The sequence below is a fragment of the Sebastes umbrosus genome, chromosome 6, assembly GCF_015220745.1.
Source record: "Sebastes umbrosus isolate fSebUmb1 chromosome 6, fSebUmb1.pri, whole genome shotgun sequence".
NCBI lineage: Eukaryota > Metazoa > Chordata > Actinopteri > Perciformes > Sebastidae > Sebastes > Sebastes umbrosus.
In genome coordinates, this window is record NC_051274.1 from 26,480,471 (window position 1) to 26,505,104 (window position 24,634).

At 41.8% G+C, this 24,634-nt stretch overlaps 1 protein-coding gene and 1 long non-coding RNA gene across 5 annotated transcripts in view; one reads left to right on the top strand and one right to left on the bottom strand.

Annotated features, from left to right (window-relative positions):
* Nucleotides 1-24,634, bottom strand: part of bsna (bassoon presynaptic cytomatrix protein a) — a 184,465-nt gene that overhangs the window by 94,910 nt on the left and 64,921 nt on the right. For 3 of the 4 annotated variants that reach the window (XM_037771811.1, XM_037771814.1, XM_037771810.1), the window contains exon 3: nucleotides 10,167-11,891. In XM_037771811.1, coding sequence (XP_037627739.1) covers nucleotides 10,167-11,891 — 1,725 coding nt within the window. Of the gene's footprint in view, nucleotides 1-10,166; nucleotides 11,892-12,789; nucleotides 13,088-24,634 lie in introns of those variants that run through there. The other variant, XM_037771815.1, reaches the window with a different exon arrangement.
* The window catches only part of LOC119489422, a 22,677-nt gene continuing 4,286 nt past the window's right edge, over nucleotides 6,244-24,634 (top strand). Inside the window, exons 1-2 of the long non-coding RNA XR_005207176.1 lie at nucleotides 6,244-8,023; nucleotides 15,498-15,501. This is a non-coding gene — a long non-coding RNA (uncharacterized LOC119489422). The remainder of the gene's footprint in view (nucleotides 8,024-15,497; nucleotides 15,502-24,634) is intronic.

Below are 24,634 nucleotides of genomic sequence, written 5' to 3' on the forward strand. Positions count from 1 at the left end.
ATGACTCACTCCATCCTTATTTCCTTCCTTTGACTCCTCTCTCCTTGTCAACTCTCCTCGTTTCTGGCTCTCGTTTTTAGTGCATGGCTTTTGGACTTATACGAATTCATGAAGGCCAATACTGATGTACTTATTCTTAGATTTTTGGACTATTTTCATCGGCAAAAATGTAGTTTTCACCCGTTTAAAACTGCAGTATAATCAGTCTCCCTTGTAAGACTCATGAATATTCATGAGGGGGGTACAGTAGTCATTTCCTATTGATTGGTGGTTTGATAATTTTTGCATATTCACGTCTCTATGATTTGAACAGTAACAATCATCTACACATCTTTGGGGAAAAATACTAAATTGGAAACCAGAGAGTCAGTGAACACAAAGAAAGCTGTAGAATAGAGGGAAGGAGAGAGAAAACGAGAACACTACTACTAATAATAAAGATATTTCATTTATATAGCACTATTGTACACATTCACAACATTATATACTGTGTCAAACCATATATATGTAAGGGATAATGTACAGCGAGTCGGTCATTGTTGTGAAATAAAACCTGACAGGGTTTTGCATCCTGTTGTACATTTTCTCGCTTTTTACACGAATACTTACTTAAGAAGTTAATAATTTGACACAAAAATGGTCCTCCAGAGTCCGACATCAGAACTGCGTCCATAGCAACGGTCTGTTATGTACATAGCAACGGTCTGCTATAAAGAAATAACAGACCGTAGAACGCAGTGATTGACCAATCAGAATCAAGTATTCAACAAAACCGTGTAATAAATATATATAATAACTTGTGGGAAATATCCAACAAACCAAGGTGATCTCACGGAAATACATGAAATGTACATGGTGGTGTGAAATTACGTGGCATTGTTTCTGTGGTGCCAACACGTAATTTAAAACATTCTGTGCCGCCACGTAATGCACTGTTAAGGGGTCGTGGTCATTTCACGCATTTGTTTGAGATCAGGCTGCAAAACAAATAGAAGGAACCAAACACGTACAGATGAAGGGGTAGTGCAATGTTTTGTGTGTGTCTAAGTGTGTATGGGGCTGGTGAGTGGATGGGAGTCTTGCACAATGTGACATCTGCTCCTTTCTGTCTGTACTATCCGGAGATGCTGACCAGCACAGCTGAACAGACTGGAGGATTTCACAAACACACACACATACACATATTCCCACATTACCAACAGTGGACTATCATTCTACACTGACCAAGTGTGGACCACTATATAGAGTCATTCAAAAATGAAATAGAGTAGTATGGATTTCAAATAGGACTACCTTTATCCTGTGGATTACATCTAATTTTGTACTTGGCTAAAATTGTAATACTTTTATAAGAGGGTCAAAATTGCTCGGCGGTTCACTGTTGGTGAATGTTGGGCAATTGGACGAATATATTGGCTATTGGCGATTGACTGAGTACATCGTTGGTTGTTTTTTTTGGGGCAATTATTTGGGTGATGTATGTCATTTTAATTTGCTAATTTCATGGTTTGCCTCTGAAGAATAAGAGCCGCTCAGCTGCTGAAGAGAGACAGCGGGGTAAAACCACATGCACAGCCGGCATATTTCCACATCTAACTCTGTGCAATGAGGGTATATTTTTACCAAACCACAGTTGCCGATTGTTGGAAAGATTAACCAAGACAGTTTTGGTGAGTTTTATTTTGTGTAGAGCTGCAACGATTAATCGATTAATCGATTAGCTGTCAACTATTAAATTACTTGCCAACTATTTTGATAATCAATTAATTGGTTTGAGTAATTTTATAAGGAAAAAAAAGTCTAAATCTCTGATTTCAGCTTCTTAAATGTGAATATTTTCTGGTTTCTTTACTCCTCTATGACAGTAAACTGAATTTCTTTGACATTTGAGGACGTCATCTTGGGCTTTAGGAAACACTGATCGACATTTTTCACCATTTTATAGACCAAACAACTAATCGATTAATCTAGAAAACAACTGACAGATTAATTGACAATGAATATAATCGCTAGTTGAAGCCCTAGTTGGGTTTCTGTCGAGTTTAAATGAAGTGTGTCTCCACGCTGAAACTATGACAGCGGGGGAAGGGCATATACACCGTGCCATGCTCACACCTATTCAAATATATGGATAATCGCCGGTTTTTGGGCTGACAATGGCTGGTTGGAATATTTAAACATATCGTCCAACCCTAATTTGTAACAACGCCGAGGTCCGCTGTTGGAAAGGCACGCAAGTGTGCACACGGGTTGTTAAATTGACTGGAGAACCACAGTGATGTGGATTATTGTGACTTGGACATCACAAGCTGATGATGAGGAAGGCTAGAATCTATTTAGTCACACTGTGTGTGTGTGTGTGTGTGACAGAGAGAGTTTTGTTCTCTGACCATGTAAATGTAAATCAGCCTTGGTCACCATCTTGCAGTTGCAGATGTTAGTTTATGGCATTTATGTGTTTGGTGTTGACTAAATGTCACACAGTTTATGGAACATTATGCAGCTTCTGTCTTAAATGTTCTTCTTGCTGTTTCCTCGCTCCATTAGTTTATTCCTCTCTGGGTGTTCGGCCCCTCTGCTCATCAATTTACAGGTTGTTATTGTTTTATTTATTTCCCCCCCTAGTGGAATAGAAGGCAGGGGAAACAGTAAGTGAGCACAGCAGAGAGCAGCTAGATGCAGGGATGACCTTTAGAGTGACCAATCAGTGCTTTGGGAACTTCACACGCATTTACACACACATAATTAAATACACACTCTTTAAATTACCCGTGTTAACCTTTTGGCCACTGTGGCACTGGCGGTGTCCTTCGCAGGATCCAGCCTCTCAACTGGAATCATACTCATATAATGTTAGCACGCACACACACACACACACACACACACACACACACACACACACAAACGCACACCTCATGTGCACAGGCACACCAATGCAGATTAAATGTCACAATCCCTAATCAGTTTCCCTCAGATGTGCAGACTCACACACACACACATTTAGACACACATCCAGGTGGACTGGGTGCAGTAATCCTAATAATTGTTCCGACAGCAGTGATGACAGCTGTGAAAGCTTGAATGACAGACTGGACAGAGAAATGGCCTCATTCACTCATTCACTAGCACCTGATTATACAGTGTAAGTGTAATGTGTGTGTGTGTGTGTGTGTGTGTGTGTGTGTGTGTGTGTGTGTGTCATGGTGTGTCATGGTGTGTCATCATCATTCAGACCTTCATGAGGAGGCTGTTTCACCAGACGCTGAGTTATTCTGTTTAATATGTTTTCATGTTGAAGTCTGAGCTCAGACTTTCACATTAATATACCAGCCCATTTGCACAAAAAGGCGTATGAATGACACAATAGAGAGGTGCAGGAATGAGCCCTAAAACCTGGAAATTAGTTAGTATTTTAGCACTTCCAGTTCACTCGTCTGGACGTCAATGGGTTTTTAGTTAGATGCCTGAAATAAGGTCTGTGGTTAACATAAGCGGAAGAGATTTTAACGTTTTGTTCTACGACATAAAATGCATCAGTAAATACCCCACTCGTGAATTTTGAAGCATTTACTTGTCGTCAAAAAGGCGGTTGTTAACAAGTGGCTAAATGAGACTACCAAATGTAATAACGCTGTCTTGTCCGCCCTTACAGCCTTGTGATTTGATTCTGCAATAATCCAAAACCATGGCGATGCTAACTTCCTGTTTGGTGTACAAAACGTCATACCTCCACTACTCTATGCACAAGAGCATGCAATAAGAACTGCTTTTGGCGTGTCATTTGTGCACCATGTAGTACTGACTGGAATGTAAACACATCCACGTAAATATGCTACGCTCAGAGTTAGTGACATAAAATAAAGAGTGAGAAAGACCACTTATAGCTGGTGGGAGGAGAGGTGGACGGGTCCAACACACAACTTTTAACCAGGAGACTGGTGTTAGAGACTATTGTTTTGTTTTGTAAGTTACATTAGTGATGTTTGTCACATGTTTTCTAGTAACGTTTGTAACGTGTTTTCTGTAGTTATGTTGTTTAAGTACATATTTTACTTAGTTTACGTACTTATTTTAAGCCCAACCATGACGTTTTCCCTAAACCTAATTAAGTGGTTTTGTTGCCTAAACATAGCTGTGGATGTTACCTTAGTTTTGTTGCAAGGCATTCAAAATGACACGATAAAAGCGGGGTACAAATGACACGCCAAAAGCCTACAATGTGTTCTCATGACATGCGGAATCTAATTGTAATGTCGTGCTATTTATACGCCTTCCTGTGAGACCGGGTTGAATATACATAACATATACCACAGTTTCTCAGACACTCCCTGTTTCTTTCAAGCTCCATTAGATTAGACAGGACTGATAAAAGAAAGACTGAGCAGACTAAAGTAGAAAGAATAAATGCTATTTGGAAAAGGGAAGGAAAGAAGGGATGAAAGAAACATCTATGGGAGGCAGGCATAAAGTAGAGAAGCAGAGAGGACAGATGGGACGGGATAAACTTGGTGACTTTTTACTTTTCTATTCCAGGAGACACTGCCTACCCCTTACATATTTCATCCCTCCTGCTATTTATATTTTAAAAAAAACGTTGCTGAATTATTGATTAATCAAGCGAGCGCAACCCTCCGTGTTCCTCTATGGCACAGCGTTTAAACACTAACCCTCATCTGCACCGCCTTGTCAAACACATTCATTTTTCAGTAAAGGCAGAAGGAGGTATTCTGTCACAGTGTATATTCTAGTGCATGGTGAAGACAGGAGTGACCTGTTCAAATAAAATACTGAAAGTAGACAACGTTATCCTCTGACAAAGGACTTAGAATATTAGCACATTAGCATATTAGTACATTTGCATTCATTTAGAAATGAGATATATTTGTTTGGAAAATATGTGCATTCATTCATGGCATGGTACATGGATAAGTTTGCATGTGTGGTTAGCGAGCTTACTGAGCACAACATACTAAGGCAGAGAGAAAAGAAGAACTTATTGCATCAAAATGTCACTATTGAGATGACGTAGGACTTAAATGATTGATATTTATCTGCTACCACAGTGTGAAACTATATAAGCTATATAATTAGACTAAGAATATATAGCCATGATAGCAGCTCTGTGAGGCTGTACTTAAAGGAACAGGATGTAACAGGGATCTATTAGCAGAAATGGAATATAATACTAGTATATGTATATGTAATACATAAGTATGTTTTCTTTAGTGTATAATCACCTGATAATAAGAATCATGTGTTTTCGTTAACCTTAGAATGAGCCGTTTATATCTACATACGGTGCGGAGTCCGCCATGTTTCTACAGTAGCCCAGAATGGACAAACCAATCATTGACTCTTGATAGGGCCATTCGCGTTATTGCTTTTTCATGTTCTTCTAAACGTTTGGCACACGGGAGAAATTTCAGTTGGTTGCAATCTGCATCCTCATTGCTAGATGCCGCAAGATCCTACACACTGCCCTTTTAAGCTACAAGCGACAAAAGCAACAAAACGTCCAAGTGTGGCCTGCTATATTATCGCAGAGTGGCCGTTGAAGTATTGCTCAAGCGCTCGTCTTTAAATAGCACTGAGAACTGGCTAACGGCATTTTTGTAGATGGAACGAAACAGGGTGAAACAAAAACATATGATTGGTTGATGCTTCACCGCGTCATTGGAACGCTGAATAAAATTGAGACCAGCTCAACTTTAATTGTAGTGTGTTACGCCCGTCATGCAGCGACAAGTGTTGGGTGTCAGTATATAGCTTCATGTCACCGGCCTCCATTGAAAATTACTTTTAGCGTGTTGCTGTGTCACTTGTAGTGTGACTACTTGTTACAGTGGTACTTTGAGCTAAATGCTACCATCAACATTGCTAACATACTTACAATGTCAGGTGCAAATGTTAAGCAGGTATAATGTTTACCATGTTTACCATTTCAGTGTAGCATGTTAACATGCTAACATTTGCTAATTAGCACTAAACACAAAATACAGCTGAGGCTGTTGTGAATGTCATTAGCTCTGCAGGTACTGGCGTAGATGACAAGTCACAGGACTGCCAAACATATGAATATTTATACCAAGTTTTACAACAACCCAATCAATAGTTGTCGAAATATTTCAATAAAAAACTAAAACGTCAACTTCATAAATGGGAAATGGGGATGTCTGAACCAAAGTGGTGGATGGACCAACAGACCGTCATTGCCCTCCCCACAGCACCAACGCTAGCGTGGCTAAAAATGAAGGCCTTTTATAATTCAATAATCTGAACTGCCCTCTATCTGTCAAACCTCCTCAGCAAAAAATGTGCTTCTGTGATCTCATCACTCCTTTGACGTCATCTTCCCCGCTCTTTACTTCCCTCACTTGATTTTTTTCTCTACTGTTCTACTTACAGTATACACTGTCTGTGTGTGTGTGTGTGTGTGTTATTGCCTGTCTTCCCTCTGGACCGAAGGCTGCACGTGATTCAGCTCTACATGTCTGGTTTCCCTTCAGCCTCTATCCATTTCTCTTTCCATCTGTTTCCGCCGCTCCTTCGCTCTTCATCTCACTTTAAATTGGTCTTTTAATTCATCTGCGTTTCTCTGAATGTCTCTTCATCCATCTCATTTAATTGTGACTTCCTCTTCATCGCTTTCTACGACTTTTTCTCCCTTAAATGTCTAACCCTTTCTTGTTCTTCCTTTGCCTCCTTATTCTATATGTCTCTCCTTCATCGTCTTTTTGTATGGTCTCCATCTTCTACTGTCCTAATCACCTTATTTTCCTGGCTTGACTAGAACTTTAAAGTTAGTGGTAGTTAATAAAAACACTGCGTCATCATCATCTTTTCTCTAACTGAAAGCAATTTTAAATTTTTTTCTGCTGGTCATTATATTCAGTTTTTTAATCCCTTTAACATTTCTCTCTCTCTCCTGTCTTCCTTCTGTCTATTTTCTGTTTCATTCACGTCTTCTGGAGACCTGCAGGCCTTTTACACAGACACATACATGCACATACACTCTTCACATAATATGTCTTTTTTTATAATGGCATGTGTGTGACAGTTAATGGCGTTGATTTCTCACGGTCTAAATAACATTTTGAATCTCTTTGCCCTGCGTGTGTACATTCATCACTGCGCCGTACATGGTAGTAGAACTTATATATAACCCTGTGTATTATCTCTAGGTCTATCTTGAGGCAGTGATAGTACATTAGAGTACAGTACTATGAACAACCGTACTCCCCAGAGACCCTGAAGGCGTCACGCTGCCTCAAAGTAAATACAACACGAGTCATTCTCAATCTGCCTGACTGACTGACTGATTTACACGCATCCTTGCTTCTTCTTTCTGTCTTTTCTTTCATCGGTTTCTTCTCTTTAAAATTGTTTTCCCTCTACGCTTCATTCCTTCCTTTCCTGTATCCATATATACCTCTTTCATGTTGACCTTCTTCTGTTCTTTGACTTCCCTGCTGTATGCCTATGCTCCTTAAGACCCTTCCTTTCTTCCTTCTTTACATACTGTACATCTCCATTTCTTCCCTACATACTCAATTTTCTTCCATAATCTCTATGACATACATCATGAATGTTTTATTTTCTTCTTCCCTTTCTAACTTTCTTTCCTTTTCTGTTGCTTCCTCTCTTCACATTCAGATTAATTCCTAATTCATCTGTAAAGTAGTTTATGTGATACATATTTAAAGTTATTTGAAAGTGTACTTTGAATGTAAATAATGGACCGCCCCCCTACCAAAACCACAGAGCCCCCCCACATAGCAAATTCCAATTCAACCCTTGCCTCTGAGCCTGCGTCTGGATCGATAAAGGGGAGGTGAGAGAGCAGTCGGCCTTTACGCTCGTTTCATTGTGGCATGAGCAGAATCACTTTGGAGGGAAGAAAGAAAGCATAACTGAAAAAGATGTCTGTGTTTTGTGATTCAACTTCTCTCTCATCCTTTGCCTTTTTGCCCTTGCTTGGTCTACAGTCTTTATCTTTATTTTTATATCTCTCTTTCCTCCATCTGTTGCCTTTTCATGACCTTCCACTCTCCCTTCCCCTCATCTATCTCCATTTCTTGCTCATTGTATGTCCAGCTCAGTTTATTGGCCTTTTTATTTAACCTTTCATCTTTCCTTCATGCTCTTTCTTTACTCTCCTCTTATGGACCATTGGACCGCGGTCATGGAGAATCCATTAAAATATAAAAGCTTATTTAGCCTCTTTTGAAATAAGTCAAATCGAGGCTTTATTCATTTTACAGCTAACTAGTTCAATGTTCGTTCAAAACGTGCCTGTTTGGAACGGCCCGGTTACTTGGCCTCCGGTATTGAAGCTTACAGCTTTCTCGAGAACTGCTAATCTAAACAACTTCACATTCGACAATTAGAAATACACACGCCAAGTCGATTAAATGTTCATATTTTCAGGAAAAATGTGAGAATGACAGGTATTTTTAATTACTTAAAAATGAATTATATTAATTCATTTGAATTACTAATTAAATTAACAAGGGTAAAGCTTAGCTAGATCCATGTACTGAGGTGCAAGGTACATGTACACAGATGTATGGGTACGTATACCGCATAATACCCATAGATAATAAAAAAACTGGGGAGTTAAGTATTAAAGCGAGAGATAGGAAAGCTAGTGGAAGACTAAAGTAATGAAAAATTGTGAATAAAAGCAGGATTTAATAAGAGGACAGACAGAGCCGGAGGTATGGAGGGGGCAGAGATGTAGTCAGAAAGAGAGAGAGAAAACTAACGGACAACTTACAGCTATCACACAAGGACAGAAAGAGAAAAAGAGACTTTGCAAAAGAACAAAAAAAGAGACAATCTGAAATTAAATACATTCCTATAAACACTGATGATGAATCAGTGAATTCCTCAGAGGAAATATGAGACGTCCAGGTGTAACTGCATCCACACGGTGAAGTGGAAGAAGTCCAACAGTGGAATGAATAGCATTTTCTATTTGTTCTGAATGGTATCGATTGTCTGGGAGGAGATGATTCTGAATGTGCATGTGCGTTTACAATTCTTGTTCTTCAATATATGTGTAAGATGAGAGGCGATGAGACATTTAGGACAAAGTCCCACCAGCTGGCAAAAGAAAAATATGTGGTTTTAGTGGCACTTAGAAATTAATATAATTCTGGATTAATATATGTTGTTAATGGTTGCTGCTGTATTTATTATTATTTAAGGTCAGTAGCTGGATATAATACTTTAAAATGGTGTTTAAAATGCGCGAGCTCCCGAGCTCACAATGTCAAGTGGACCAAGTGTGGGAAAACAACAGTACGCATGCCCAAAGCCTTCAGCAATGAAAGTGCCAATGGACGCTGATGATGGTTTATAGCTGAAATGCGTTGTTTTGTTTTTTCTGCCCAGAATGAACTAAGAAATCCCCTTTATCTGTGAGTGCCGGTGATTTTTTTCTTCTGTTCTTACTAATACCAGACACATACTGCTCAAGATTTGGAGCCGTGCTAGCCGCTAGTTTCTACCTTATCAAATTTGATGCCACGTGCAGCTAATTGCCTGTTGCCCCGCTGCAATTTGATTGGGTATTTGCCAAGAACTGTTGTCGTCATTTGCTCGTAGTTAGCAGAAGTTAGCATTTCTTGTAAAGAAGATAGTAAGTATGGCCACCATGAACGATGTGGATTATCTTCTACAGCACAAATTTGAAAGTTTGCCTTTTGAAGAAAAACGTTAGGATTAAACACCTCGGTGTTATATTGTTATAAACCATACCACTGGTAAAACTAATCAGATTTAATGTGGAGTGGTTCTCCCGGAAAAAATGGCTAACTGCTAGCTTGTCGCTTTTGCTTCCTGTGTGTGTTAATTAGAGGGGATGTTACCGGGTCAAGAACAGGCTTTCATGATCTCAAGCATCTTTCTGTGAGGATTAGGAACATGAAAGCAACAGGACAATCGGTAAAATTGGGCAACATAGCTACCCAAACTGACATTATATTTTCGTTTTTTTTGCATCTGTGGAAAGTAGTTTTACCCCCACAATTTGTCCATTTAAAACAGCACTCTGTTCAACAATAACATGATTCGCTTGCTGTAATACATATATGCATTTATCTGTGTGTGTGAGAGGCTTTGTGTGTACAATGTACTGCATGTATGTGTAACACTCCTCTTACCTCCACCAGATGTGGTGTGGGGTTGAAGCCGCACAGGTTACACACTTGGCTGTGACACTGCGTACAGGAGTTGTAGTTGGGCGGGTCGGAGCTGCCGATGTTCAGTTCCGTTTTACAAAGAGGACAGTTCACTTTAGGCTTTGCGGGCTCTGGAGTAGGCGCTGGGGCCGCCACGGGCTCCTGCTTCTGCGGCGCTTTTTGCTGATGAGCAGGTGATTGCTGATGTTGTTGCCCTTTTTGATGATGCGCGGGCGACTGCTGTTGCGGCATTCCTTGTTGATGTGGCGTGGTCTGCTGCTTTTGGGTTGGTCCACCCATGTGGGGACCTCCCATGTGGGGACCTCCCATTTGGCTCGATGAATAAGGTCCTCCCATTTGGCTCTGCGTATGAGGACCCCCCATTTGGCCCGATGGATAAGGTCCTCCCATGTGGCTCTGCGCATGAGTACCCCCCATTTGACTTGTTGGATAAGGGCCTCCCATTTGGCTCTGCGCATGAGGGCCACCCATCTGGCTCTGCGCATGAGGGCCCCCCATTTGGCTCTGCGCATGAGGGCCACCCATTTGGCTCTGCGCATGAGGGCCCCCCATTTGGCTCTGCGCATGAGGGCCACCCATTTGGCTCAACGCATGAGGGCCACCCATTTGGCCCGGCACATGAGGGCCACCCATTTGAGTTGGACCGTGAGGGCCACCCATTTGAGTTGGAGCGTGAGGGCCACCCATTTGAGTTGGAGCGTGAGGGCCCCCCATACCGAATGGCTTGGTGCCAGGGGCCCCTTGTTGTTGCTGCTTGCTGTCAGGAGGTGCATTACTGAACACCACCTTGCCTCGTGCAGGGCTCGGCTGGGTGGAGGCAGTGGGTAGAGGGTCAACATTGATCAGGGTACTCGCCTGATTGAGCAGCGATGCCCCGAAGCCAAACAGTTTGGTCAGGCCGTCCTGGGCGGGAGGAGGGGCCTGACTCTGAGGTCTGTGGGCCGGGGAGGAGCCAGCGCTTCTGGTCTGGTCATGGTGCCGCGCCATAGACTGATGCATCGGGGAACCGCGACCCAAATCGGGCTGGGACGGAGCCTTTGTCAAGCCGGGGAGGGGCACAGCGCCAGGGTGGGGAATCCGTGGACCTCCAGGCTGGTTGAGGCCTCCTGTAGGACCTCCAACAGCTCCTGGAGCTCCGGGACCTCTCTGGGAGTACGGGTCGGACCTCATGCCCTGCTGAAAGGACCCTGTCTGAGTCTGAGGGCCGCTAGGGCCTGGGTGTCTCTGCAAGCCTGGGGAGGTATGAGGCTGAGGCTGGGGCCCTGGCTTGGACGCAGGGAACGACTGTGGCTGAGACTGGGGATACTGCTGCGCCTGGGAGTATGGCTGCGACTGGGAGTATGGCTGCGACTGGGAGTAGGGTTGAGCCTGGCCGTAGGGTTGAGACTGAGACTGAGGCTGCGGCTGCGGCTGCTGTTGCTGTTGCTGTTGCTGTTGCTGTTGCTGTTGCTGTTGCTGTTGCTGTTGCTGTTGCTGCCGCTGGGAGGGCTGACTCTGTGCCAAAGGTTTGGGCTGTACTGCTGCTGCCGGCTTTGTTGGCTGAGGTGCGGGCTGCTGAGGCTGGACGATGGGTTTGGCTTGGTGGGACGGGGAGTGAATCTGCTGTTGGCTCTTAGAGCGAGGCGTGGTCATATCAATGCCAAGAGCTCTCTGCATCTGACAATTGAGACACAGCCACTCCTGGACCTGCAGACAGAGAACAGATGGGTTTAATGTTATTTTAACCTTCATCTGGGAAAAAAAAAATCATTTCAGTTTGTCACACATATATTCTGTTTCAGCTTGTTCCAAGCTAAATATCTCTTTACCGAGTGAAATATTTAAAAGCAGTTTTTTTATGTCTGTACCAATCCATCAAAATGGAAATATTCTAGACGTACTGTGCATGATAATTCACCAAATTTCGTGTGACGTATTTGTTATCCTTGAGATCTCCACTGGAATTTAAAATAAGTAGCAGTGGGTTTGAGCAATGCCTGGCAGCACAACATGTGTTTTCACTGACTGGGTCAGTGAGGTTGAAGAGGTTATGGCTGCTGTTTGCGTTAGCAATGTAAGAAAAGTCAAAGCAAATGAAACCAAAAATAAGGAGGAAAAGAACGAGAATTTATGAAGATAGACGACAGTATAGACAGTATGATCCCTTTCAAAGCTGATTGCCATAGATTACTTTAAATATCACCAGTATCTCATCGAAACTACATGGACACTGTATTCATTCAGCCAACTTCAAAGCTGCAGATGATAGAGAAAGTGCATTTGGATGGCTACACATAGAACATGGTCCATCTCTCTCCCCGTGGAAAACAGAAGTGCAGAGAGAATAGTTGTAATCAACCAGAAATAGAGGGAGAGAGAGGTAAATCAACCACAAATTGACTGCAGCGTTGAATGATTGCTGAGCCGAAACCGCAACCTGAGTGAAAAAGCATTCCATCTCTCGCAGACACATAAATCCAGACGGGTACACAGGTATACACATCAAGTGACACAAGCGAGACACATAATAACAGACACACACACAGTCAAATGAAATGATTACGAAACACCCCTCAGCATCTAAAAATAAAAATAAAAACATCACCCCTCCTCCTCCTCTTCTCCATGTCTTCCTCCTTCCTTCTCTTCTTCCTCCAGATGAGAGCTGATACTCCCTCGAGTCCGAACCTTGCTTGCCTCTCTAATTTCTCCCGACTGCGAAAAGAACACACAGCTCCCCCGTCTGAACTGTGTCAACCTGCTCTCGTGCCGTCTGTCCTACTGTAGCTTTGCATCCTCCACAGTCACCCAGCTGCCATAAATAGTGCCATTTTAGCTCCTCTGCAAGCAGAGCAACGCTAGTAAATCTGTGCACGTTTCAAGCGTTTCTCCCAACCCCTTTCCTTCCCACAATGCAATGCGCAAACGTACTGTATCACCCCGCCCGCTGTCAACTGAACCCCCTCCCTCCTGGATTTTTTTGCCAAAGGACAAGTTGGCTCCTTGAATTTGAAGGGAAAAATGTCTGCATCAGTCACGTACCCTAACTAAGCACTTCCTCCCACTGTGCTGTCCCAGCCTGCTTTGCTGTCTCGCATTTTCTAGCTTGACAAAATTACTGATCCCATGTTCTGTCAACTCAGCGGCTACAGCCACTGCTACAGCCTGACATCCTCCTTTCCCCCTTAACATATTCTCTTTGTAGCTGTCTTTCCTCTCCTCTCTGCTTCTCGTCTCCCTGTTTTCTCTCGTCTACACATCCCCCCCTACACTTTCCCATTTTTCTTGTTTTCCGTCTTTACCCCCGTTTTTCTGTTCTCCCTCTGATCAGCTTGAAAATGTAGGTCTCGTTCTTTGAATAGCTGAAGCGGAAGGAGATTTGAAAGTATAATTTTTGCTGTGCACGCTCCTCCCACGTTGTGCTGCCATAATTACATCTGATGAAGATGGCGAGAGGGAGATGAAGAGAGGTAGATAGGGAGAAAGAGAAGGAGGGGGGGGGCTGATTTTAATGAGTCCCTGTCTATCCCTCTGCTTTATAAGCAACATCACAAGAGACACTTGAATGAATGAGGGATAAATCGAGGGATGGAGGGACGGGAAAGAGCAGGGAGGAGATGGAGAGGGAGTGAACAGTGGAGGGAGAGGAGTCAGCAGTTTTTTAATCCAGGCAGCTCTTCAGCTCTCATCATGTCAAGCTTAATCAACAGTACGGCAGCACAGAATATCCACTTCTGCTCCACTGTGGTTAAAACCACTGACTCCACTTTACACACCTGAGTCCTGATGCTAACAGGTGAGGAAGACTCACGTTGCTGAGGGTCTGTTTAAAGGGTCAGTTCACCAAATTAACTCAAGTGGCATCCAGCTATACAGATAGTTTTGGTTTTGAGATATCAATCTCGGATGTTAATGCTCCAGTACAGTGGACGTAAATGGAATTTCATTTGTGTTTCTCACGGCAGTGAAGTTATATATTTAGTGTTCAACATTCAATAGCAACATGCCTTTCCTGTGTACCACTTACTTTGTGATAATCTGTGAACGGTTCCTTGGTTACCTTGGGTAATCTCTATAAAAAGATTCTACATTCACGTGTAGAATCTGTAGGCAAACAGCACAAGATTTTGGTACCGGAAGCGTTCTGGTTTCCGTTTGTAGTATGCAGCATGAGTAACCGTATAGGCTTAAAGATAGGGTTGACGATGTTGGAAAGCTAGCATAATTTGAAAGTAGCATCGCCTCAGGAGCTCCGTCTAAACCCACCGCATCCCCTCAGGGCTCCTTCCAATGCAACGCCCCCCACACACATGCACGAGCACCGCCGCATTGTAACTACTTCACAGACACAGAACAGAGAGAGGACCTCAACTCAACAACGCTACCTCATGACGAGTAACCGCGGCAGTGCTACTTTTGGCTGAGTTTTCTCTTCCATTCTCCAGTAAACTTCCGGCGATGACACGCTTTGAGTTCAGGCTGGTGCGCGCCAAGGGTAGTGTACGAGCAGGGAGGCAGAGAGGCATCTGATTGGTTCTTTCCAAGCGGACCGCAAGGCAGTGATTGGTCGACGTTTTTTACAGGATTACAGCAGCTACAGATGACGGCTCTTTTCTGGTCCTTTTTCAGAGCTCATAAGTAATGGATCGCTGTCGGGGTGTAAAGACCATTTCAACCAATATAAGTAAACATGTATACTGGATAACATCGTCAACCCTGCCTTTAAGTCCAGCCAACATTTTCAGCAAAATATCCTCTAAACAGAGTGCAACAGGAAGCGCTGTCAGTGCAATGTAATAATACACCCAGGTGATATAATATGTGCACTCACACAGAGCAACAGCACAAAGCCAGCCAAACTTAGACGGAGAGATTTTTATTCAGTTATTTTTTCACTTAACCTTTAACCAGGGAGTCTCACTGAGATGAAAAATATTGTTTTCAAAAGAAAGTTGGCCATGAAGCAGCATTTAGCTACGGGAAATGTAACAACTGCAGGTTAATGCGATAACTAACCCAGGAGAGGAGTTCTACAAGTGTGGAAATGAAAGACATCTAAACTGCAAATGCAAAGAAAACTTGCTCTGAAGCCCAAAATGTAGTAGCTGTAGTTAAACTCTGTGGTGGAATATGACACCTGTCAGGTCTTTGCTATCATTAGCTTGCTCACATCTTTAACATTAACTGTTTGTGTCAAGAAGTTTTGCCACTGCAGGCATTTTGACTTGTTATAGTAGGAAAAGCCCAGGTGTTACTAATGTAATGTTACGACCCGACTGGACAAATGCTCCTGCATGAGCCTGCAGTCAGGAGGATTGTTATTCTAATTTGGTGACACCTGCTTAGACCTCCATCTCTCCTAGGATCCACACCACCCAGGTTTTAGTTTGGTTGAATATTTTGCTGCCTGCAACAGTTGCACATATACATTCCTCACTCATCCGTATACGTTCCACTCACTACTGATGCATTTGCCATCCACACCAAATGTTCTTTTGTAAAAAGTTCTGTTTGTTTATTTCTAATAAAACACTTAATTGGCACTTTAACTTGACTGGTCTGCCCTCCTTGTCGCATGAATTGAGCCGGTTTGTGACACTAATAACATTAAAGATGGCTCTGTTCTATTCAAGTGTCACAGTGAGCAATGACAGTGTGACAGTGAGCCGGCATAAATAACACCAGTACAACACCAACGGTATTAAATTATTAGAATTAAACTTTAATTTCTCCTTTCACGGTTTTGTTCTGAAGTACATTCATGTCTCATATACTGACTGCTAAAACCCTAGAAATATAATAGGAGGAGAACGGACATTGTCTGCCGTGGTAATTTGACTAGTACAAAAGAAAATTGTTGGTAGTTGTTATGGTGACAACACACCAAGTGTGTTGCTTTGCCGCTAAGCCGGCAGTGGGGGTAGTCACAGAGCCAGATCTACGTCTTATAGGCAAATTCATACTTTCTTTCTTACAGTACTTGTAAAATGGACGCTGCAAGTCAGTTTATAGGTAGGTTGGCCCACAACGGTTGCAATGGCAACGATACATATAAAAACGGCCAACACTGACCATCCTGCTAGGTTGATTTGAATGGTAATGTCCGTTCTACTCCTATTCTATTTCTATGGCTAAAACATAAAATAAAGAATAGTGGGGAGTCATTATGTCGTAAAGAATTGGGACACAGTATTTCTGTTTGCAGAAGGAGCTCAATAATGATCACATAATAAAACACCAGCCTGCTGGCTGACACAAAATGCAGACAGACAATATAGGACCTTGTTTATGAACAATCACCATTATCTGACCCCCAAAATTTCCTCAGGCCTCATGTTGAAAACCACCGCTCTGACGGAGACCGATAAGCCTATCAAACAACAGCTTTTGACAGGTGTCTTATGTACCTCTAAGCATTAGAGTAGAGGTGTCACCTCAAGTTATAGCCCATTTACTACTTTCTGTGTACGGTTCACAAACCAGTCAGTTTGCATATGGTATGTCGGCCAGCTCGGGCAATTTTCAGGCCTGTGGAAGTTATTACACGAATAAGTGGCTGCAAATGTCTTTTCTGAAAGGAGGAAAATGAGCCCTGACAATCTCAAATTATGCTGACTCTGCACTCTGCTGCACTCCACACTAACTACTAAAAAGGTTTCCCTGAAAAACTAATTTCTGCAGAAGCAAATTTGAGCTTATTTCTGCCTGTTTTTGTACAATTGTATTTGATTGAATACAATCAATGCACAACAAGACTACTTAGTTAGGTTTAGGAAATGACCGTGGTTTGGGTTAAAATAATTACGGAAGTTACGTGACAAATAAATCAACTTTGACTTTTTGGTTTCACATGGGGTACGAACACCGGTCTCCTGGACGAAAGTCAGGTGTTTTTTCACCCCGACCTCCTAACTACGTGGCATTTGTCACTCTTTATACTTCTTGGTTCATGACTACGTGGATTACATACATTCGATTGATTTTGTGGAATATATACGAATTACAGTGCATTACTTTTCATAGATATAGCTACGAACGGTGTATGAGAACAGCATATTATATGATATAGTCATAAGTACTTCTGTTTCATGAGCTATACTTGTAAAGTCCCTATACAAAGGGTCACACAAGGTAGCAAACAGGTCCCACACAAATCAACTCACACATGTAACAAGTATGTAAATTCATACACGCACACCGACAGACATACCTATACCCAAGACTAGAAATACTGCTTTCCACACCCCAGTCCACACACAGACACATACTGCAGATCATGACTGCAGCCTCTCATCCCCAGCTTATCCTAAGTAGCTCAGCTCTCCTCAAACCTGCAGGACTCTGATTTCCTCGATCACATTTCTGTCCTTTCTTTCACTCTTATTTCTCTGCAGACAGTACAGACACCTCTCTATTCACTCATCCACCCCCCCACACACACACACAGGTCTGAGCTCCTCTTGCAACAATCATTAACTTCGAGGTCAGGTTCATCAAGAGGCTGAACTCTGTCAGTATTGAGTCTCAAACACACACACAAACCCGGTCTCACAGGAAGGCGTATAACTAGCATTCATTTTCACGGACATTCCGCGTGTCATGGGGACGCATTTTAGGATTTTCGCGTCATGTGTACATCGCTTTACGTGTCATTTGTATGCCACTCAACAGCACTACGGTAATGTCCGCAAGGTTGAGGTAAGTAAAATATATATGGAAACAACATACAGACAAACACGTTACAAACGTCACTAAAAAAAACACGTCCCAATCGTCTCTAACATGACTTACAAAACAAAACACCGGTCTCGAACACCGGTCTCCTGGTTAAAAGTTTTGTGTTTGTCGGACCCATCCGCCTTAAGCGGTCTGTCGCGCTTATTATCCTACGTCACTAGCTCTGATCGTATCATATCTACACGGAGGTGTTCTTACTGCACGCTTAATGCTTTGCTCATTATCGTGGCATTAATACGCTTTTTCGTGCGACCAGGCTGCACACGCTCACACACAAAGAAGAAACTTAAATTTGATTAATTTCACAAGGTTTACAAGTGTTACATAGTTGAACAGATGTTGAAACACGGATAGGGAAATGCATTCGATGATGCGTTCAAAAAGACTGATGAAAGTGCACTTTTAAAGCTTAAAACATACTAGTATTACTAACTCTACTTTAATGACAAATACTGTTGTAGTAATAGAGACGCTGGACTTTCTTGAGGAGTCCAAGTAGAAATTCTGAGTATATTACCACAACACATGTTGTGGGTAATATGTTGTACTGTCCCACTAAACAATGTGAAGCTACTTTATTAAGATATGCAGATTTAAAACATCAGGTTATAATCTACAACTTCCTGTTTTGTCATCTTTGGTGCACCACTGTGGAGTCTGTGTACTGCACTCCTTGGAGACTGTCACTGTCACCTTCAATTAAAAGAAGTGGGTAGGACTCCTTAATCAGGACTTTATCTCTCCATCATTGAGTTGTTTTTCCTATTTACAGTATATTGAAAGTGTAAACTTAAAACACACACTTAGTCTGTCCTGAAGGCCACACAAAGAAAGAAAGTTTAAAAGATGTCATAAACTGCCTATTGATTGAATCTCTGCAGTGTTATATCTACTGTCTTTAACAGATTAGCAGAGTGGAGAGCAAAACAATTTAATGAATAAAACTGAACACCAACTGCAATATCTGAGCATGAAACTTAGCCCATATCATGTAGCTCTAGGAGTGGAAGTTGCACGGAGCAGAGTTCACTGTGACTCTAATCTAATTTGTCGTTAATTAGCCTGGAGACACAGAGAGAGGACCGGAGAGGAGGTGGGAGGACAGAAAACCGAGATCCAATCAAAGAATTTAAACAGCAGAGGAAGAAATCTATGAGGTCTCCCTTCCTTCCATCTCCCTATACCTGTTAGGTTTTCTGCTACTCTCTACTAGTTAAGAAAATATCTAATAAGACGTCAACTGAGCAACCTGGTAGTCTATGTGGTTATCCTGTGTTCAATGGCCTAAATTACACAGGATACAGCACTTATAGAGCCAAGCAATAATAAGGTTCTGTCTAGAAGGTAAGCAACAATTTGGGAAAATCTCGCGAGATGGTTAAGGTTAGGCATTGACCTGGAATAGTTAAGGTTAGGTATTGGCCTTGAATATTTAAGGTTAGGCATTGACCTTGAATAGTTAAGGTTAGGCTATGATCTTGAATATTTAAGGTTAGGCATTGGCCTCGAATATTTAAGGTTAGGCATTGATCTTGATTATTTAGGGTTAGGCATTGACCTCGAGTACTTAGGGTAAGGCAGCGAGTCTTGGGAGAGTTTTCACAATTTGCGGGTTACCTTCTAGACACGGCCCAATAATAATAAGAAGAAGAAGAAGAAGAAATAATAAGCAAGTCATTTTCTTGTTGTGATCCAAATAAACTCAGAACTTTAACCCAGGAGAACGCTGTTCGTGTCCCGTGTAAAACCAGAAGTCAACGTTGACTTAATTTACGTCTGCAACTTAATTTACGTTACAAACACACTTATTTTAAGCCAAATCTTGATGTGTTTACTACATTTAACCAAGTAGTTTTGTTTCCGAAACATAACTGAGTGATTTTGATGCATTTCTGTTTTGTTTTGTTTCAATTTACAATATTGTTGTGCAGGTGCATAATACAAACAGTATGCACACCGTCTTCTTTACACTTTCTCTTTTAATCGGTGGCCTTATCTCACTTTCTCCCTGTAAACCACACACACATACACACACACACACACACACACAGGCACACACACACACACGCACACACATACACACACACACACTAACCTTTGAAAAGAAGCCACCGTTTTGTCGTCAGGCGAGAAGACAAAAAAAAAGTCTGACACTTTAGGTCTCAATGACAGTTTGAGCTATTTCCTGTGGCTGTTGCACGCAAAGTGTGACATGGATACAAACCCAGTCGCACTCAAAAGCACACACACACATGCAGTACACACTCACACACACACGCCGACCAGCTGTCAACATAAAATATTCACGTCATAGATCTCCATACACTACAAGTACTGAACAGGTGTTATCGCTGTTTCACGGAGAAAACTTGAGGTGTAATTCGCAGACATTTTACCTTATTTCACTCAGCACAATAAAAACAACTTCAAACTACAACCCAATAACATTCACATTTACATTTAATTGTGAAAAAGCCTCTATTTCCAGGGAGTTGTTTTGGTGAACATGTAGTGTTCCTTCCCCATGCTGCTGCACAATCATACATAACCTCAGACTGTCCGGTGCAACCAGCCACAGTCCTGTACTGCTGGCAGCTCCACTGGACCATATGGATGATAAATGCCTTATTCAAGGGCACCTCGAGAGATTTAATGGACATACTGGACATACCACATACTGTATGTAAAACCCCTCCATCAGAACCATTTCACAGTGGTTTCTCCGATAGTCTCACCACCTTGGTATCACTAAGAGGCTTGAGTCTCACCACATTAGTACTGAAAATTCATAGTTTATGTACTTCAAGCTGCAGGTGAAACCAATATAGATATACCCGACTTCAGTTGAAGAATGTCGGCAAACAGTGGGATGTGAGTGGTGAAGTAAGAGAGAGAGAGAGAGAGCAGTGGCGACGGAAGCGAGTAACGTTATCGACTTCGACCCAAGCAGGAAAAGATATCAGTGTTTGGTTGGTCCGTTCTGGGCTACTGTAGAAACATGGCGGTGCAACATGGCGGACTCTCCATGCAGAGGGGACCCGCTCCCTATGTAGAAATAAACGGCTCATTCTAAGGTAACGAAAACACAAGGATTCTTATTATCAGGTGATTATACACTAAAGAAAACATACATATTAATATTATATTCCATTTCTGCCAATAGAGCGCCCTAAATACGACACACTGGTCCTTTAATAAAGAAACGTTTTTAACTTATAACTAAAATTGCACGAGTTTTATTTTTTTTGTCCTATTCAGCCCTCCAAGTTGGCCCTTTGTTAGCCTACAAAAACATGGACAGTTTCATCCTTTTGACACTAAGCATCAGATATGGACACTTCACATCACAAGAAGTGACAAAATGAAATATGAACTATTGTATTAAAGCTGTAGGAAACATTATTCCAATACAAAACCTTCCACCTCTCTCTCTGTGCCTAGTATCACTCTGCTGAGCCACGCCCACCAAATGATGCACCAAATCTGCACGCGCAGTTTGCTGGGCTTGAAGCTGAATGTCAAGATTGACAACCGTCGTCACTGCCACTGCAAAAGTGTTTTTTTTCTGTTGTTTTTTTTTATCCCTTTTCTTCTTCTCCTTTTTCCTCCTTGTCTTTGTGACAGTATCAGCGAAATTGTTTCTATCAACAGCAGCTCTGGAAAACAGTGGGAGAGTGAAACAGCACAGTAGGAGATTAGGTAGAGTATAACAGCTGCTTCTGAGATTTTTCATACGACAATTTCACTCACTATGGAGAAACAGTGGGGGGTCTATTATAGAAATACAAGTACGACGTGGTTACAGGTGCCTTTATTACATCAAAGTGAGGTTGAATTAACTTTCCATGAGCTTTAATTGGCTCAGTGTGGCTGGAAATGTCACACATAATGTAAAGTAAATGAAGCCCACCGCAGGCATTTGACGATGTTTGTGGTTTGGTGTTGTGGTCTGGCCTCAGTGGCTCACTTCCTAGGCTACACACACATTAATGCGTAGACTGTATACACACAGACATGTAGTGCATTACACAGCTTCACATGCACCTGCAGAATCCATATGCACCTCGACACAGGGACATGTTCACAGCTCTTAATGGACCTGTCTATCAACAGCAGCCTTTCAGGGCAAGGTGGAGGAGTGAGGACAAACAGAAGGAGTGTTCATAGAAAGGCAGGGTGAGGATGAGGAGAAGATGAATGTGGAGGGTTGGAAATTGAGACAGGAGAGAAGAACAGATGCTTTTTAGTTTGAGTCGAATTTATTTATGGAGCAATACAATGTACCAGGTTACAAAGTGCTTTTCAAAAAAACAATAATAGCACAATATAAATCAAGGAGAATGGAGATATGAGAACAACTACTTTAAAAAGCCTGATAAACAAATTGAATTGGCATTTTGTTTCACTTCGTTCATTCAGCCTGACATTGTGTTCATAGCAGCAGATTTCTTCTTGGAAGGTGGGGATATATTGTTTTGTTTTGCTCTAACCAATCAACGCCATTAACAGTTGTTATTTCTGTAAGTCGGCTTACGTCCACACTCATCACCAATTTTGTGGTTGATTTTCTTTCGTTATCTTTTATTGATGTAGCCTTTTGCCAAAGTCAGTCGGGAGAAAAGCGAAAACATCTTTTCCATCAAGAAAATCCTTCAGTGCCGTTCTTTGTTCTTCTTTCAATGAAGAAGTACTCTCCAGTTCTGATATAACTGATGCTACAGAGTGCTCCAGGGATGACATATTTTTGTAGACCAATCAGGAAGTTGGCATCGCCCTGGTTCCCTCAACAAAAAGCCAATGGGATTTTTCCATTTTATTTTATTTCGTGGAGCAAAATGTTAAAATATCTTAAGCTTGTGTTAACCACAGACCTTACTTCAGGAATCTAACCAAAAAAAAACATTAACTTCCTGACAAGGGAACCTTAACTACTAAAAGTGCTAAATCATTTCAGGGTTTTAGGACTCATTCCTATAGCACTCTATTGCAGCTACGCTAACCTCTTCAGGAGCCACCATTGTTTTTTAGAACAAACAATCGCCTCTCCGTATCGTCACAAACACCTAAGCCACGCCTGTAGCTCCTCACAGGATGCTGATTGGCCAATGGTCTGGCTTGCCAGACACAAACGCATTACTTGAAGCCTGACAAGATGGATTTTCGTGCCGTACAAGGTAAGAAACAGCCGTCAGTGGGCACACCAATGGATCTATAAGAATTGCTAAACAAATCAGGGATGCGGTTGGGGATTCAGAGGTCTGGTGTACATGCTTTGAACAATATGTTTTACTTTCCATTGTGGGAATTTATATGAATCAGATCTTTATGATGCCTACGAGGAAACTAAAATAAGCAAAGGAATTGGTTTTAGACTCAGAATCAAGTAGATAAATCAATATCAAGTAAAAATTTGTTGAATGAACAAAAGAATTGACGTGCTGTTCAAAAAAAGCAGCAGAATCAGTAAATGCTGAATTTACTGAGGACATCCTGACAGTATGAGACATGCACATGAAGAGTTACTCCATGAAAATGACTCAACGTTACAATAAATGTCAGATTTATAATGACGAGGAATATAGCAGGAAGGCCAATAAGTGAAATGTAACATTAGCGGGTCTGCAGAGGGGGCACCCGCTGTATGTTTCACATTTATCTTGACTGTTAGTCATTGAGAGGAGGCTCTTATGCAGAGTGACTCCAGTGAGTGAACCGTTTGTCTGGCCGCTCACAGTCGTGGCAGCACACTAATGTACTGATCAATATTCCACACAGGGAGAGGACATTCCAGGAAGTATTCCCATGATGAAGTACTGAGATTTCTGCAGCTAATTATGGAAACACTCACACACACACACACTTTTATATTCCTTCTACATACTTGTGAGGACAACCGTTGTCATGATGCATCGTCTAGCCTCTAACCATAACCTTGACCACCGCAACTACATGTCTACACTAACTTTAATCTAATTCTAACCAGAACCGAGTTTTAACACTAAAAAAAGCCATTCTGAAGAAGTGAAGACCGAACAAACTGTCCTTACTTTCCAAAAATGTCCTCACTCTCAAGGTCTAAAACTGATCGTCAGAAAGATAGAGCATACACAAACACACGTGTCAACACACTTCACATGAGCTTTGTGTTCACTTAAGCATCGAGTGGATTTTACACCAATATTACCAAACTAAACAGGCATACTGGACGTCAGAAACAACAGACCTGTGATGGAAAACAAAGAAAAGGAGCGATCACAGAACAAGATCTTTACAACGGAGCCATCGTTAATGTTGAAACCACTTAACTACTGCTATAATTATGACTTATAAAGATTTATGCTCGCATTATGAAGTGGGTAAACTTGCCTTTCTGCACCTACAATAAGATTAATGGCATCAAAATAAGGGACGGCCGTGTAGACGTTGTTTGACATATTGAGAACAGTTTGACAGATTAGATGCTTAAGATTTTAATGATACTGAATTATCAGCTTTAATAAAAGTGAATTCATAATGAAATTGATGCATATCATGTTGCCAATTTAGGGTGTCATCACACTTAATCATTCATTTACTTAAAAAAAAAGAAAGTTTGTAGAAAAAGTTGTAGAATATGACTTTGTTCATTTAAGTGTGTTGCCCTTTTATAGTCGGTGCACACTGTTCAATTACAAGTGAACCAGACTCTTGGTTACCAGGGAGTCATTCTGTTA